Source organism: Crocodylus siamensis, chromosome 4 (genome assembly GCF_052110815.1).
Source record: "Crocodylus siamensis isolate JL-2025a chromosome 4, ASM5211081v1, whole genome shotgun sequence".
NCBI lineage: Eukaryota > Metazoa > Chordata > Crocodylia > Crocodylidae > Crocodylus > Crocodylus siamensis.
The window spans coordinates 842,611-859,635 of NC_143398.1; the positions used below are offsets into that span (position 1 = coordinate 842,611).

At 61.0% G+C, this 17,025-nt stretch overlaps 1 protein-coding gene across 1 annotated transcript in view; it reads left to right on the forward strand.

Annotated features, from left to right (window-relative positions):
* Positions 1 to 11,257: 11,257 nt before the first annotated feature.
* Positions 11,258 to 17,025, forward strand: part of LOC149865316 (uncharacterized) — a 180,631-nt gene continuing 174,863 nt past the window's right edge. Inside the window, exons 1-8 of the mRNA XM_090046312.1 lie at positions 11,258 to 11,383; positions 12,295 to 12,624; positions 13,045 to 13,344; positions 13,822 to 13,926; positions 14,142 to 14,516; positions 14,597 to 14,914; positions 15,039 to 15,371; positions 15,719 to 15,889. Coding sequence (XP_089902438.1) covers positions 11,299 to 11,383; positions 12,295 to 12,624; positions 13,045 to 13,344; positions 13,822 to 13,926; positions 14,142 to 14,516; positions 14,597 to 14,914; positions 15,039 to 15,371; positions 15,719 to 15,889 — 2,017 coding nt within the window. The 5' untranslated portion in view covers positions 11,258 to 11,298. The remainder of the gene's footprint in view (positions 11,384 to 12,294; positions 12,625 to 13,044; positions 13,345 to 13,821; positions 13,927 to 14,141; positions 14,517 to 14,596; positions 14,915 to 15,038; positions 15,372 to 15,718; positions 15,890 to 17,025) is intronic.

A 17,025-nucleotide genomic window follows, 5' to 3' on the forward strand; every position in this document is an offset into this window, starting at 1 on the left:
TGGCCTGCCGGCACAGTGTGCGGTCGTCCACAGGCTACGCGCTGGGGCTGAGTGCGAGTGTTTGATCCCGCGTCGGATCCAGACCCACTTCCGATGCTTCGGCGTCCGAATCGGCACTTCTGGATTCGAAGCGGGATCCCAGTAATGGGTGTCCGGAGCGGGTCGGGGGCATCCAAAGCACTTTGGAGCCACTTTAGCCATTTTGAGGCAATTAGAAAGGGAGGGGGAGGGGGAGCGTGTGAGGGGGAATACAGCGTCTGTAGGGTAGCCAATGAGAAGGGGTTCTCCCCGGCTGCCTTTCCAATGGCAGCGTCTGCAGGGTGGGACTAAAAAAAGTATAAAAGCCCTCGTGTTTCCAGCCTGCCGTGCCTCTTGCAGCTCCTTCCCTGTCGGCACCTGCGCGAGAGGAGCGCTGCGACCGAGTCCTGCCTGCTGCTTTTTCATGTTATAAAGGAGTGGTTAGGGTTTAGCTTAGCTTCGTTGAGTTTGCTTAGCTATGCAATTCAATTATTAGTAGTATTACAATTCCATTTACTTCTTTGAATTATTTTTTGGGAACTTGTTTTGGAAACTTTGCAAAAAACAAAAAGATGGTTGTGTTTTTCCCAGCCAGTGTTATCTATCACTCTGCAGGGGGGCACAGACTGCTTGCACACACACGCACACACACACACACACACACACAGACCTAGGAATATAGAAAAAAAATCTAAACACCCCCGAGTACTGAGGGAATCGGCGGAGGTCATTGCGGGACCCCTGGCACGGCTGTACGAGCACTTGTGGTGCTCTGGTGTTGTGCCGCAGGGACTGGAAAAGGGCCAGTGTGGTCTGCATTTTCAAGAAAGGGAGGTGGGAGGACCCAGGAAACTACAAGCCTGTTAGTCTTACCTCAGTCCTGGGGAAGGGTCTTTGAGAAAATTATCCAGGAGAGTATGTTTAGGGGCAACCAACACGGGCTAATTTGAGGCAGGTCCTGTCAGACCAACCTGGTGGTCTTCTAAGACCAGGTCACCAAATCCTTGGACATGGGTGTCGCGGTGGACATAGTCTTTCTGAACTTTTGGAAGGCCTTCGACACTCTCTCACCCCATTCTCACTAAGAAATTAGGTGACTGTGGCGTTGATGCCTACACAGCCAGATGGGTCACAAAGTGGCTGGAGGGCCGCACCCAGAGAGCGGTGGTGGACGGGTCATGTTCGACCTGGAGGGACGTGGGCAGTGGGGTCCCCCAGGGCTCGGTCCTCGGGCCCGCACTGTTCAACATCTTCATCAGTGACTTGGACGAGGGGGTAAAAAGCACATTGTTCAAGTTCGTGGATGACACTAAGATGTGGGGGAATGTGGGCATCCTGGAGGAGAGGAACAGGCTGCAGTCGGACCTAGCTAGGTTACAGGGGTGGGCAGATGAGAACAGGATGGGATTCAACACCGACAAGCGCAAGGTGCTGCACCTGGGGGGGAAGAACCAGCACCGTACCTACAAGCTGGGGAACTCCCTTCTCGTCAGGGCAGAGGCAGAAAAGGATCTTGGAGTCATCATTGATGCCAAGATGAACATGGGCCGGCAGTGTGGAGAGGCAGTCAGGAAGGCCAACCGCACCTTGTCATGCACCCACAGATGCATCCGAGGAGGTCCAGGGAGGTGATCCTCCCCCTCTATGCGGCACTGGTCAGGCTGCAGCTGGAGGACTGCGTCCAGGTCTGGGCGCCGCACTTCAGGAGGGGTGTGGACAACGTGGAGAGGGTCCAGAGGAGGCCACTCGCATGGTCAGGGGACAACAGGGCAGGCCATATGAGGAGAGGCGACAGGACCTGAACCTGTTCAAACCTCCACAGGAGAAGGCTGAGGGGGGATCTGGTGGCCGTCTACAAACTGGCCAAGGGGGACCAGCAGGCACTGGGAGAGTTCCTGTTCCCCCAAGCACTACTGGGAGTAACAAGGAATAACAGCCATAAGTTCACAGAGAGCAGTTTCAGGAGGCGAGACTTCACTGTCAGGGCAGCCAGGATCTGGAACGAACTTCCAAGTGAAGTGGTGCTGGCTCCTACCCTGGGGGTCTTTAAAAGGAGGCTTGATAATCACCTGGCCTGGCTCGTTTGATCCCAGTACTCTTTCCTGCCATGGCAGGGGGCTGGACTTGATGATCTGCTCAGGTCCCTTCCAACCCGACCAACTGTGGCAGGAAGCCACCTTTGTTTCTCCCCAAAATCTCTGCTCTGTGACAGTGTGATTAGGATGGGCCCAGAGGGGGCATCAGCCATGCGGGGACTCAGACACAGAGGGGAGCTTGACCGTCTGAAACGGGCTCTCTCCCCAATAGCTCAGGAGCGGGGAATGGCCTGCCTCCAGAGGGGACCTCCAACAGGCTCAGGATGATGCGTGTGAGTCAGCTACTCGAGGTCTGATAGATATCTAGCTGGCAGTAACCCAGATGCGTGATCAAAAGGCTACCTCAGCCCCGCTGTTTGCTCTTCAGGATTTCTAGGATACTGCTCTATCTTGTACCCTATTTTCCCCTACCCCCTGTAATCAATACAGTTCTCGTTTGTGACCGGTGTGGGAGACTTCTGGTGGGGGGGCGCTAAATTATGCCCAAGAGACCCCTTAGGTCGCAGACTAAGAAGGACTTTCCTTTTTGGCCCCCGACTTGGGGAAGTGCCCCAAGTGCCTGTACCGGGTTGAGTACCCATCGGACTATGAGGCCTGTGTTTCCCCAAGGACACAGGGCCAAGACAGTCCCTTCTCGGGGTGGTGGGGGCGGCGTTACCCCCAGACCAGCGAGTGTGCTCCGGGAGAGGGGTCGGCCGAGCATCAGGCGCCCCGGGGAGGCGCTCGGAGCCGGGAAGGTGGTTGGGGGCAGGGAGGTGGGCGGCTCAACGCAGGAGTGCCCCCTACTGGCCCGCCGCAAGTTACTCTGATCCTATTCCGTTTTTGGTTTCCTTGCTTTTTTGGGAAACTACTGTCCCTGGTTTGCCCACCGTACCAGTCACAGCACTCGTTTTTCCCAGTGCCCTGTTAGGCACTCTGTACAATTTCATTGCTTAGTTGTGGGAAGGCCTGACACTATGCCAAGACACTGAGCATAACTAACTCAGTTTGCCCACTATGCCTGTGGGCACTGGACCTCCAAAAAAGCAGTGTGGAGATAGCCCATCAGTGTTTCTATAGGTGAACGCGTGACGCAGGGGGTAGGAGGACATAGTGTGGTCAGCAATGTGCGGGGGCTTTTAAGGCTAATTGAGACATATGTGCCATTATGTAGCTGAGACCGGGAGGAAACTCCAGGAAGTGGTGGACTTGGTGTATGATATGACAAACCCGAAGTGTGCCAGAAACCTCACGGATCTGAGCCTGAGAAGATGTGTGCAAAGGTGCAGGAGCCGAGTTAATCTACGGATCCACCGGACACGTTCGACCCCTTATAACATCAACAGGATTTAGGGTAAGACGTGTTCATAAAATTAGCAACAAGAACTATACCCCAAGCAGGTTCATTTATGGTTATTATTTTTCATTTATCAATATTGTGCAGAGGAAGACCGCTGGCTTTCCTCTAATGCTGGACTGGACTTATTATTAACGTCCAGGTGGTGTAAGGCTGGGGTGGGGGGAGGTGGGAGCCCCTGACTCCTATAAGCAGCTCAAGTCCACAGGCTCCCAGACAGAAGGCTTAGGGCTGTAGTACATGGAGCTGCGCACCTCTCAGGGGTAAAAACAAAAAACCATGGCAGACAATTTTCATCAGAAGACAGCCCTGAACCGCCCCCCAGAGAGGAAGCACAATGGCTCCTGGATGAGGAAAGACATTTGCAAACACTTGGTGAGGTTGGGGCTGCGGTCCCTGATCCGGTGTGGACCGGGCCGGAGCAGCGTATCAGCCTGGGGCAGCGCGAGCCAGGGGTCTGGCCCTGCAAGCCAGGGCAGCAGGAGGTCCTGGGCAGGACGACTGCGGGGAGGTGCCCGGCAACCACAGAGCCGCGCTATCGACTGCCAGCAGCGCCCTGGTCCCTCGGGAAGGAGCATGACCCCAGGCGCTGGACAAGGGCCAGGAGCCCCAGTGTGCAGGGAAGGCACGGCGGGGCGGGGGCCCAGAGCGGAGGACCCCGGGCCCAGGGGCTCAGACGAGGCGGAGCAGGCTCAGTGTCAGCGACAGGGTGGAGACGCAACCGGAGAGGGTGAGACTGGGGCTGGGATGCAGAAATCCGGCCTGGCGCAGGGCGCTGGGCTAAGGGAACCAGCAAGAGAAAAGGGGCCGAAGCCGGGAAGGCTGCGGTCCCCACAAGGGTATAAGGCTGACGGGGCCTGGTGCTGGATTGGGGCCAAGTGCCCACTGAAGCCATTAGCTGGTCCTGCCTGTGGTGCAAGGGGCAGTTGGAGCCATGTCATGAGCCCCGCAGGAAGCAGGGGTCTCGGGGCACGTGCGGGCTGGGATGGTCCCCCTGCGGTCTGGGCTCAGGCTAGCTGGTCTGGGAGGGGATCTGCTGGGGAAGGGAGGAGGAGGGACTGCTGCTAGGACTAACAGGCAGCTTCCCTTTCGTCATTTAATGGCCACATCCAGGCGTGGTGGGCGAGGGTGGAGGGGACGGGACCCAGGATCAGGGTGAGGCAGTGCCCAGAGGAAATGGGGCAGCACGGGGACAGCTGGAGCCCAAGTGCCGGCAGGCCCGGGGGGCTACCTGAATGGCGCAGCACCCCGAGGGAAGCACAAAGACCCCAGGCCTGAGCGTGGACCTGGCAGCTCAAGGCCGGAGCCAGCAGGGAGGAGAACCAGGGAAACTGCTCCCAGCCGGGAAGGGACAAGAGCAGGGACGGCAGCAGGGAGAGGTGGAGGTGCGGGGGGCGCAGTGCGCACAGGGGCCAGACCAGGGGGCACCAGGGCGCGGGGCGGGGGGACCACGAGGCTGCCACAGGCCTGGCTCCTTGCACTCTGCCATCTGGACGGGCTGCAAGGATCCTTTCCGGGGAGCTGTGGCTCGTGCTAGGAGCTGCACGAGGAGATACAAGGCGGGGAGCTGGAGCGTGCAGGGCCCGTGCGCTGCTGCCCACCTGCAGCCTGCTGGAGGGCATGGACCTGGCTGGGGTGACACCCCGAGAGGAGACAGGGACCCTGGCATGGGGCACGGCAGCGAGGTGCCTGGCGCCACGGGCAGAGGCCCTGCCCAGCGCAGCGCAGCGGGGAAGCCGAGAGCTGTGGGAACGAGGAGGGGGAGCCGGCTGCAGTGTGAACCCGGCCTGCCACAGCCACGGCCACGGCCTGGGGACCAGCCCTGACAGGTGTGAGGGGGAGTGTTGGGGGCTCATGTTTCCCGCTGTCGTCTGCATCAACCTCTCGGCCGCTCTGGGCTCTGTGCAAGATGCAGGATGTCTGCTCCCTGCACAGCCCTGGCTAGAGATCCCAGGTGTCCAGGCTCCCAGCCCCCTGCTCTCACCCCCGAGACAGGGGAGAGAATCCAGGCACCCAGCCCCTGGCCCCCAGTCCCCCTTCCCCCCCAGGCCCTGAGCTCAGTAGGGAAGTTGGTGCCCCCCCCAGCAGCATCTCCACAGCCCCGTCCTGCCCGGGTGCCTCCATCCTGCACTGCCCAGGTCCCCCTGCGGCACAGGGGAGGTCGGGGGTGCTGCAGCCCACCCCCACGCCCCAGACCAGGGAGAAGCCAGGCGTCCTGCCATGCGCCCCCACCCACGTCCCGCTCCATGCCTTGCCTCTCTTCATCCATCTCGCCGCCCCCAGAGCCCAGCGGTGCCCTCACGCAGGACTGGGCTGTGGCTGGCTCTGTGGGGAAGGGGCTCTGGATGTGGCTGGCTCTGGGCTGGGCTGTAGGGGAGGTTACTGGTGCCTCCTGCCCTGCCTCCAGCCCCCAGCAGGCAAAGACTAGTCTCATCACCCCCTGCTCTCATGCCCACCCCCCAGAGACCCCGGGTGTCCAGGCTCCCAGCCCGTGCGTCCTTCACAGGTGAGCTGCGGAGGTTGTCTGTGGGGGGGTGGGGGGGAACAGCTGGATCAGAACAGCTGGGTCTGGACAAGTCCCTGTCCCATGAGGGTCTGTTCAGCGAGGGCAAGTGCAAAGTCTGGCCCTTAGGACAGACCTGTTGCCTACAGACGAGCAACTCGAGATCCTCACAACTCTAGTTTATTCGACAGATTGAAATATTGCAGTGAAATCAAATCAGAACCTTTGGGGCTCATACCTCAAGAACACACTCATGCACACATGTGCGCGTGCACCCACACACGCACACACACACAGAGCATCTAGCTACGCATATTGGCAGGGCACCGGTCTCAGGTATACCTATCCTGCAAGCGCTGGGGTCTGCCATCGATGGCCGGTCGAGGCTTCTTCCAACATGGTTTATCTTCCGGGGGGGTCGGCGGCTGGTGCTTGTGGCTGCACAGGTCGGGTGCGGGTTGAGGTGGAGATCCAGAGGGTGCCCCGAGGGTCACTCTTCACTGCCTGTCATCTGTCCTTGCACACTTTGTGACTCCCCAGTTTTCAGGGTTGACCCTTGTGGGACGTCCCCCCGTGGTGGCTACCGGATGGCAGCTGTCAGCCCCAGGGTCTTGGCCGTGGGAACATGCAGTTGGGAGTCCATTAAGGAACTTTGACTCATTTATCATTGTCATGAATGGGGCTCTGGAAGTGGTCGATCTGGTGATATTCAGCCCCAAAAGTCAGTCTTGGCTCTGATTACTTCCACCCGGGGCTTCTGTCCCTTGAACAGCGACGGTTCAGGGAGTTGCCGCCTGCTACGTTGGCCCCTATTGATTTCTAGGTGTCACTTGTCCCTGGGTAACTTGTTACTGCACCTCACTGCTGTCTTACACGCTCAGGTAGATGCACACAATTGCCATTTCCCAGTTGGGCTAATCAAAAGTATCTATTTGGAACCAAGAGTTCAAGTGTTTTGTGCCGTCTTGTCTCGCCTCTCCCTTTTGGTGCGTTGAGCAACATTATTTGAGAGAAAAGATTCTTGAAATACTAAACTATATATATTATATATTTTATTTTGAAAAAATTAAGAGAAACCCAACGGTCTCCCTCAGGACATCCTGTTATATGTTTTCCTCCTGATATTTCTTACCAGGATTTCCTGCCTTAAACTGTTGCATGCTATTCAACAGCAGCTGGGTTGCGTCACAGAGGTGTCCACTTTTCACTGATGGGCAAAGTGATTTGTGACTTCATTAAGGTAACATGCAATTGTAAATGTGGTGACGTTAGGGAACAAAGATGTGATGGGCTTTATACCAACATTATGCTCAGTCACAGTGCACAGCCTGTATCTTGTATAGCAGATATACTGAGGCACAGCGGATCCTGAAAACACAGTGTGACACCAATACATTATGTGATGTGGTGGAGTTAATGCGAGGGTGAGGTCCTCACCTTCGCTGGGCTCTCATAATGATGCCATTGGGGCTGAAGGCGAAGCTCGCCTGACGCGGCTGGGCAGCGGAGCATGTACCCGAGCCGGAGGAGCCTGCGTGGTGCCTGGCTCAGCCCCAGCCCATCCCCACTCCTGCCCGCCCCGTGCCATGCTCTCTCCCTGTGGGGATGCCGCACGGTGAGGAACGGAGCGAAGCCGGTCCCAGCGCCTCTGCTGCACTCTGAGTTTGTAGGACGCCGCAGCCCAGGGTCTCTCCAGCTGGGTCGTGGCATTGCAAAGCTAATGCACAGCAAGAGTTTTCTTTGTGCGCATACGCGCCTGCACGCACCTTCGAGAGCCCCTTGCTGCCCAGTACAGGGAGGCAGTGGTTCAGTCCCACCCTTGGCAGCACCGGTACAGGGAGAACTTCCTTCTAATGGGTACAGGGTAAAGAGGATGAAATACAACAGGTAGAAATACCATGCCACACAAATAGATAAAAATACCAAAATACAAAACGCACACATACAAAATGTAAAATGCCATATTATACCTATGTCATCTCCGAAAACACACTTCCTTGTGCCAAGCAGAAAATGACCCAAATCATTCTATATCTTCTAGTGAGAGAGGGGAAGAAGAAAGGAGGGAGGAAGAAAAGAGAGGAGAGAAGAGACATCTCCAAAGAGGGGAACGTATGATGGAAGGGGAGGCTCCTTGTTACACTGGGGGGCAGGCAGAAAAGGGACTTCCTGCTACAGTCTGTCCAGCCCCACTTTGAAAAGTGCCTGGCGCTGCAAGGCATGCACTTGTGTAAGCGGTGAAATGCATGTTAGCGTGCAGGAAGCAGTGGTGGTGCTTCAGAGCTAAAAGTCATCAAAGGTGTTTTAGTTCAGAAGCGCACCACCACCATTTTGCCTGTGCTGACCCGCATTTCACCACTTCTACAACTGCACGATGTGCAGCGCAGTGCGCGTCCCCTCATTTGTGGAGCAGACTTGACTAATCAAGTCTCCAGTGCACTGCAGCGTGGAAAAGGTGTGTGTAAATGCCCCTGGGCATGCGGAGGCTTCCCCTAGGCCGAGCTTCCCCGGGTCTTGGCCCACACGGGGTCCCGGGAACTCTCCGCTGCTACATGTCTGTCCCCTGAGCTGACACCAACTTGCCACAGTGCTTTCCCTGGCTGCACATGCAGGGTTTAGCCCACTCTTTTACTAACCCCACATTTGCAAACCCAGCAGGAGTCAACGTCCCGCTCTCAGGGCTCCCCGGCGCTGCATCCCCCACAAAGGAGTTTGTGAAGCCGGCTCACGAGGGCTTGCTCCAGGGGCTGCTCTCTCCCGCTCGACCCTCCGCGCCGCACAGGCCCGCGCCCACTCACCAAGGCTTTAGCCAGCCCCTGCGCGTGGGAGTGCACTGCCGGCTCCCCCCCCTCACCCTGCACCACCTCTAACCTGGGGGGACACCCGGGGTGAGGGGAGCACCCGGCCCATCCCCGGGCTGCATCATCCTGGGCTCTGCACCGAGGTTTGAGTCTTGAATCCCCACGAGGGATCACACCAGCTACAAGCCCAGGCGACCCTCGCCATCAGCGGGGTGCGGTCTCGTTTCCCCAGTGAGGGGTGAAAGCCGTGACGACGGCGAGCCTCTGCTCAGCACAGGGGAGCCACAAACCGCCTGCGCGTGATCCCCGACCTACTCACTTCCACCAAGTGACTCTGCACTAAAGGCTGGCTCGTGGGGACATGTCCAGAGGTGGGCAGGGGACCCTATGTGCTGAGTGTGTGTACCCCAGCGGTACTGCCCACCACTTGTTCACTGTCCCTCTACGTGTGTTGTTCTCCTGGGAAGGCCAATTTACCTGGACTTGTCCCTTCCCGTTGGCCTGTGACCCCAATCCCCAGGAGGCTGTACATGAAGTGTGTCACCGCCCCCCACTGCCTGCAGTGATTGTGCCCAGCACTGCAGAGGTTTGCTGCACTGCTGTGCTGTTCCATGGACAAGGGTGGGGGCTGCTTCTCATAGATTTCATAGATTTCATGGACATCAGGGCTGGAAGGGACCTCGGGAGATCATCGAGTCCAGCCCCCGCCCAAAAGGCAGGAAGTCAGCTGAAGCAATACACGGACAGCGGCTCAGAGCAGTTGCCCCGGGCCTGCTCTGGAAGTGGGGTGAGGCCAGACTGGACGCAGTGGGGGAAGGCCAGGGGGGCGGGCGGGCAGACGGGCGAGCCCAGGAGTCCCCTGCCCTGGAGCCCGGGCTGGGGGTGCACGTGTCCCCGTCCCTCCCTGCCACTGCTACAGCTTCCTTCTGGCCCAAGCGCTGCCCTTGCCTCACGCAGGGCTGGGCTGTGGGTGCCCCAGGCGGGGGCTCCGCGTGGGGAGACGTGAGGGGGAGGCTGGCCCCGCTCCTCCCCCGGGGAACCGTGAGCTGGGGCGCCGGACTCCCACCTCCGGCCCCATATACAAGTGTAAGGCTTCATTTTGGGTTCGTATGTCATCACCGCTGTCTTCAGCAATGTGGCCGGGGTCATCTGAGCCCAGCTCTCCTTTGGACTCGGTGATCTGTTGAGGTCCTGTCTGACCCAAGCATGAGGATCAGCAGGTGGAAACAGTGACTCCCTCCTGAGATGGCATTATTGCACCATAGGACTGCCTTTTCCTCACAGAGCCCATGCTGCCTTGAAAGCAGCAAAGCAAGTCTGAAAAGAGGAGTGGTGTGTGCGTGCAGGAGCGTGTCAGTGCTGCAGGGCATTGCTCCTGGTCACGATGTTGTTAGAAATATTATTAAAAATGCATTATCAATAGCAGATTTAGAAAAGAAAAAAAAAAAAAAAGAAAAAACACAGCTGCTACCCATCCTTGTCTCCTTAATGGGAGAGGGAAGGGGGGGTGGAAATTGAAGGGAAAAACCAAAGGCCCTTTGTACTAAAGGTATCACTCCCTCTCTGTCCTGCAAATTTACTATCTCTTTGTCACACTAAATCACACTTTCTTTTATGACCCCAAATTCCTAAGGCTAAGATAAGAGCAAATGCCATTTTTTGCCTTTAGGATGAACTTTGAGTAATCCTGGATCCCATCCACGCACGCGTGATAGCCTAATGCATATTAAGCCTACCCGCCCCGCATACTTAAGTAGTTAATTATAATGCACATGGGACGTATGAAGCGACATGTTTACATATATGTTTGTATGAACCGGAAATGAGTTGTAAAAATTCCTTCTTCTGCACACGTGGTCAGGAGAGAGGGGATAAAAGCCTGCTAATGATTATGCTCGGGGGCAGAGGGACTTGATCTTTTGTCTTCTCCCTCTGACCCTATTTGCAAATATATACCTTTTGTATTACTAATAAAGTGTGTCTGAAGCTGAAAGTTTTTTTTCCACCTCCCGAGAAACGAACCACGATTTTTTTCTTCAACATTGTGCTGGGAAATGTCTCCGTGCTGCAGTTGGGTGCAGAGAGGATTTCCCCGAGGAGCACGAGGGAGTGGGCGCATCGCAGTACGTGCGAGGGGCTCCGCACCTGCTTAGTCCTGCGCTCCAAAGTCAGACGCTGCCTTTCTCTTCGGTGCCTCTGCTGCAGCCGGTCACGGCTCCCGGCAAGACTCTCTCCACAAGTGTACCTGTGTCATTTCTAGTTCTGGGGAATCACGCGAGTCCTGCTTCACTGTAGTGCAAGCAATGACCAGTCTTACCCTACGGGCCTTCACGCCGTGCAGAGCTTGGGGCCGACCCTCCCCTGCTCTCCCCAGGGCCACAGGCAGGGCTGGCCCCGGCTCCCGCGGCCCCCTGGGGTGGGGCAGGAGCAGCTCCGGCTTCGCGCTGCACCTTGGCCCCTTCTCCCAGCCCCTCCCTGCCACACGGGGAAGGGGAAAGTACAAAGCCACGGCCCAGGGACCCACGCCACCTCGCAGGAGAGGAGATGGCGGCTGTGGGGGCATGGAGGGAGGCCTGGGCCCCCCGCCTCGGGGGCCTGCTCCTGCCTCTGCTCGTCCTGGGGGCAGCAGGTGAGTGCGACCCTGCTCTGCTGGGGCGCGGGGGCAGGGCCGGGCTGTGGCGGCCGTGTCCAGCCCCGGTGCAGGGGCAGCCGGTGCCGCCTCGTGAACACGCCTGGAGCAGAAGTCCCGGTGGCCCGTGTTTGCCTCTGGTGCTGCGCAGGGCGGCCGTGTCACACGCGGGCTGTACAAGTGCACCGAGGGGTGTGGAGGCCAGCAGCAGGGGACACCCCCGTCGTGGTGCCCGGGGGTCCTGGGACACACAGACCTGGAGGAGCTGATGGACCCGACCCCAAGCGTGCACGGCCCCTCCTGCTGTGCACCTTTCCCTGCCGGGGGCTGCGGGTCTGGCTGTCGGGAGCCCTGGGGCCCTGGGAGCAGCCCCCGGGCAGGGAGCAGAGGGGGCCGGATCCTGAGGGCCCCCCAGCCCCGAGCCTGCCCCGGGCTCCTGCTCCCAGGACAGGGGAGACCCCGGGCTGACTCTCCCCTCCGCTCCTCAGAGCCACGGGGCTGTGGGGAGGGCCGGGCCCCGTCCCTGACACATTTCAGCTCCTGGCACAGGATGGAGTCCCTTTGGGTTGATCCCAGCTGGGGCCTGGCTCCTTCCCAAGGGAAAGGAAAGCCAGAGAGGAGGTCCTGGGAATCCATTTTAGCTTCAGGGCCAAGGACTCTGTGAGGACAGGGGGAAAGATGCAGCCCTGGGCCCCCTGGTCCTTCCCGTGGCCCTGCTCCCCATGGGTGAGGCAGAGGGGGCAGTTCAGTGTGTGTGCGGGTGAAGTCCTGGTGCCCCGAGCGCAGCCGGCCCCACTCCCTGCATCTCCCTGCACCAGGTCCCCGCAGCGGGCCGTGCAGCCCTGGGCAGCCTCCCCCCTGCGCCGGCCCAGCCCGGGGGGTCTCACGGCTGCTCCCTCTCCCCTGGGCAGGTTCCCAGCTGCAGGTGACCACGGCGCCCTCCTCCACGGCCCGCGTGGGCTCGGGGGTCCTGCTGCAGTGCCGGTTCGATGTCGGGGGGCCGGTGGCCCTGGACGCCCTGCGGGTGACGTGGTTTTTCTTGGGAGAGAAGGTGGCCTCGTACGGACAGGGCAGGAGGGAGGCCTGGCCCAGGGCCAGCCTGCCGTCGGAGAAGGAGCTGGAGAGCGGAGACGCCTCCCTGGCCCTGGCCGCGGTGACTGTGCCCGATGAGGGCTTGTACCGCTGTGTTGTGGGGTACGGGGCACAGCTGCACCACGGGGAGACCATCCTGGGCCTGCTCGGTGAGGACCGGAGAGGGGCCCACAGGTAGTCTGGGCCGTGCCCGGGCTGGACATGGGTGGGTTCATGGGACACAAGCACACAGCCCTGTGCCATGTGCAGTGAGGTGTTGAACAAGCAATGCTCACCAGAGACCGAGGGACACTTTGCTCTTGTCATGTCAGCCCCTGGGGTGAATGCCAGCTCGGGGAGCCCCTGTGTCCTGCTGCCAGACACGTGGGCAGTGCTGTCCCAGGCCATCAGACCCACACCGCCATGGTGATGCCAGCCAGGGGTCGGTCAGCTGACCATCAGGGCTGACACAGCCCCAGGCCCCACGTGGCCTCACTGGTGCTGTGGGTGCCTGACCAGGCAAGGGGACTGGCACGTGTCCCAAGTCTCAAGGCCTGAATCCCAAAGTGCACACCGACTCTGTTTTCCAGCCGCCCCGACCATCTCCATCCCGAGAAAACCAGTCGTGGCTGATGCTGAGACCTCCCTCCTGTGCCACGTGGGGCGGTTCTTCCCCGAGGACGTGGACGTGTCGTGGCTGAGAGACGGGCAGGTCCTGAAGGGCTTCACCAGCTCCAGCCCCCAGAGGAACGCGGACGGGACCTTCAACCTCACCCTGACCTACACCTTCACCCCCGCCCGCAGCGATGCCGACCGCGTCTTCTCCTGCCTGGTCCGCCATGCAGCTCTGGGGCAGCCGCTGCAGGAGGACGTCGCCCTGGACATCCGAGGTGAGATCCCACACAGGGACCTGCCTGCTGCCCTGACTCTGGAAGTGCCCTGGCCCCCTCCCCGCGCTAGCACAGAGCTGCTCCAGGCCAGCGTGCAGGCAGCCCGGAGCTGCAGACCTGCATGGTCTGGGGCTGTATTAGCCGGCGGGAATGCCCTTCCCTCCCGGAGGAGCTGGAGCACCAGGGAGCAGCAGGACACAGGCCTTGAGGGTCCCCCCAAAGATCCCCAGCATCCCAGAGCAAACCCTGGCCCACGACTGTGAGGGCAGCAGCTGGGGCACAGTGGATGCCAGGCCACGCACCAGAGGCAGCTGCAGGGGAGCTGAGGCCCAGGCTGCGCCCTGCCCCGGCAGCCGGAGGGAGGAGGGGATTGCAGGTGGGAGCTGGGTCAGGGGTCTCAGGCAAGACCCTGCTCCCACCAAAAAAATGCCACAAGCTTAGGTCTGACTTCTTCTCTCCTCTCACTACTGAGCGCAGCACTGGATCAGACTGGAGCCGTGGTTGGACCTGTCCTGGGGATCCTGTTCGGAGCAGGAGCTGTGGCTGCTGCAGCCATTTACTTCTGGAGGAAGAGAAGAAGAGGTAGAGAGGGACGATGCTGTTGGGCTGCAGGGTGACAGAGGGAGGGGATTAGCGAGGGAAAGGGAGGCACCCGTGATGCTGGGGTGCAAAGGCCTGTCCCCAGACAGGTTTCAACCCCGTGGTTCCTGGCCCTGAGCTCAGACCTCAGACGGGACATGTCTCCCCGATAACCCCAGGCTGACCCGTGTCCCGGGTGTTGGTTGCTTGGCCCCCAGGCTGGATGGTCTCCTACAATGTCGCAGAGGTGCAGGTGCCATCGCGGTGCCTGCTGGGCCAGGAGCTGACCTTGCACTGCTCCATGGAGGGGACGGTCCCCGAGGACGTGGCCGTGATGTGGGAGAGGATCCACAGCGAGGACAGGACGGTGCCGGAGAGCGCTTGGGACCGAGAGAGCCCCGAGCACCAGCCGCTGATCCCCGCCCTCCCCCCGGGCTGGGGAGTGACAGAGGAGAGAGCTGGGACCCGCCTCACGTCCTCCCTGACCTTCACCCCCACGGTGCAGGACGACGGGGCGAGGGTCCGGTGCGTCTTCCTCCACGAGGGCAAACGGATCCGAGAGGAGCGAGTGTCCCCGGAGATCCGGGTGTGGGGTGAGTGCCCAGCGCCCCAATGCCTTATTCTGTCAGGGGGATGGATCTGGGGACTGCTAACTCCCCCGCTGTCTCCCCAGCCCGGCCACAGCCACAGGTGTCGGAGATCCAGGTGTGGCCCGAGTGGGACCCCCGCGACAAGGTGCCGTTCGCTGTCCAGCTCCACAACTTCTACCCCCGGGAGGTGCCCCCGATCCAGTGGGGCTGGGACGGGGCCGGGAGCTGGGAGGCAGACCGCGCGCAGATAGAGAAGAACGCGGACGGCACGTTCACCGCGACGAGCGTCTGGAGAGTGCCCAGCCGCAGCCTGACCCGGCCGGAGCTGCGCGTGCGAGTGTGCGTCCAGCACGGCCCCGGAGAGCCCCCGAGCGAGAGAGAGCTCAGCCTGAGGGCCGCGGGTGAGGAGGGGCCGTGTCCGGGGGTCCCAGCCCCGCCGCAGGGGTGTTGGGTCTGGGTGGGGTGTGAGGGGCCGCGGCTGCCCTGACGGGGCCTGTCCCTGCCTCTGCCTCTTCCCTTCCCCAGGGCTCCTGCGGCCCCCGGAGGTGTCCGAAATCTCCCGGACCGAGTCCATGGCCACGGGGAAGGGAGTCACCCTGAGCTGCCGCATCGCGGGGCATTTCCCGGGGGAGCTGAGCGTGACCTGGCTGCGGAGGGGCAAGGGGGAGCCCACTGCTGTGATCCTGCGGGACTCGGTTGAGTGGAGGGTGGAGCCGGGCACGGCTGTCCTGGCACGGGACGGGAAGAGCTTCCAGCAGGAGACCAGACTCGTCCTCTTGAGAGCCAAGGAGAAGGGGGCAGAGTACATCTGCCGCGTGGGACACCTCGCCCTGGAGACCCCCATCGAGAGGAGCAGCGGTAAGAGGTGGGGACTGGACAGGCCCAGCCCCAGTTCTGGGATAAGGGGCCTTGTCGTGGGTCCCGCTGTGGTCCTGGTCATTGTGAGTCCACCGGGGAGCACACCTGCCTGTTGCCCAGCCGAGCCCAGAGGGGCTGTGACCCCCCGGTCCTGCCTGACCCCTCGCTCCAGGCCCTCCTGGTGGGTATCTGGGACAGGGGCACCCAGGGCTGGGTGAGGGGAGCCCATGGCAGAGGCTTCTGCATAACTGGGCTCAGGTCAGCTGGGGCAGCGCGTGGCCATGTGTCGGGTTTGGGGGACAAGGTGTGCATGCCGACGTGCCGCTCCCTCCCTTAGTTGCCCGTAGACCCCCCCGGGCTGAGCTTCCGGTCACCGGTTCTCAGCCTCAGCGGCAATTGCTGGGCCATTGGGAACGTCCACTCGGGCGTCCCGGGCAGGCAGGGGGTCACCGCGTGTCCCAGCCCAGCGGCTGTGGGGAACATGGCCCCCATCAAGGCCGAGTTCCCAGCAGTGACGTGTGCCGGGGATGTTCCTGAGCCCAGACTGGCTCCCCAGCTCCCATCCATCTCCTGTCTGGGGACCCCACATCCCAAGGGCCGTCCTTCCGCCTGGCTCCTGCGCTCCCCCATGCCCCAGCAGCAGGCGCAGCCTTGGCCCTGCCTGACTCGGGGCAACCCAGAGGCTCGGTCTCTGCCGGGAGAACAGACCCATGGGCCCAGATGACGAGCCACAGGCTCCTTCCACATCTTTCCTAGGCCCCTGAGCATTGCCCAGAGCCTCAAACAGCCGAGGAGGCGGCGGCAGCTGAAGACGGAGGCAGGATCACCAACACCACGTCTCATGTGCTCACTCAGGCGATGGCGAGACGGTGCCAGTAGCTGGACTGGACGTGCTGGGCTGGGCTGGGCTGGGGGATCAGCCTGGGGCGGGGGCCCAGGGCCCAGGCACTGCATGATGGCTAGGTCTCCCTGGGTCTGTGTTGGTAGCAGTTGCTCTTGCTGTCTCCCTCCCACACGTGGGGGGGCCCGGTGGGGAGCCCAGGGCTGGGGGTGTCTCTGCCTCTCGGTCCATCCGGAGCCCAGCCTCATGTCGCCCCTGGGCTGCCGCAGTAAAGATGACCGTGGTGATGCTCATCCGCCCCATTCTCCCTCCCTCCCGCCCGCGCCTGGCCGCCTACACCGGGGCTGCAGCTGGGGCTCTGCTCCCCCCGTGCTCAGTGCTGCACGTTGTGGGGGGCTCTGGGCTGCTCCCTCCTCCTTCCTCGGCAGCCCTCGCAAGGCCTCCTGGGGCAGGTGGGCATCATCAGGTGCTGGTGCTGTGCCCCGTGGAAGGGACAGACCCTGGCACAGCAACCGTGCAGGAGCCAACGGCTGTGAGGGAAGTGCTGGAAACCACCGGGTGCTGGACACAAGAACAGGGAGGCCGCAGGCCCTGCCGGGATGCTTGCAGCCCCCTGGGGTGAAGGAAGCTGGGCCGGCTGGATCCCAGCCCACAGGTCCTGCTGTGTGCCCAGACCCTTGGTTCAGGGGCCGGTGGGGGCTGAGCGAATGGACGCTTGAGACAGGAGTTTCCCCTCCTGGCGTGGGGTCCCTCGGCAGCAGCACACGCTGACACCAGGACAGGCATTCGTCACCTTGCATGCAGGCCTGGTCC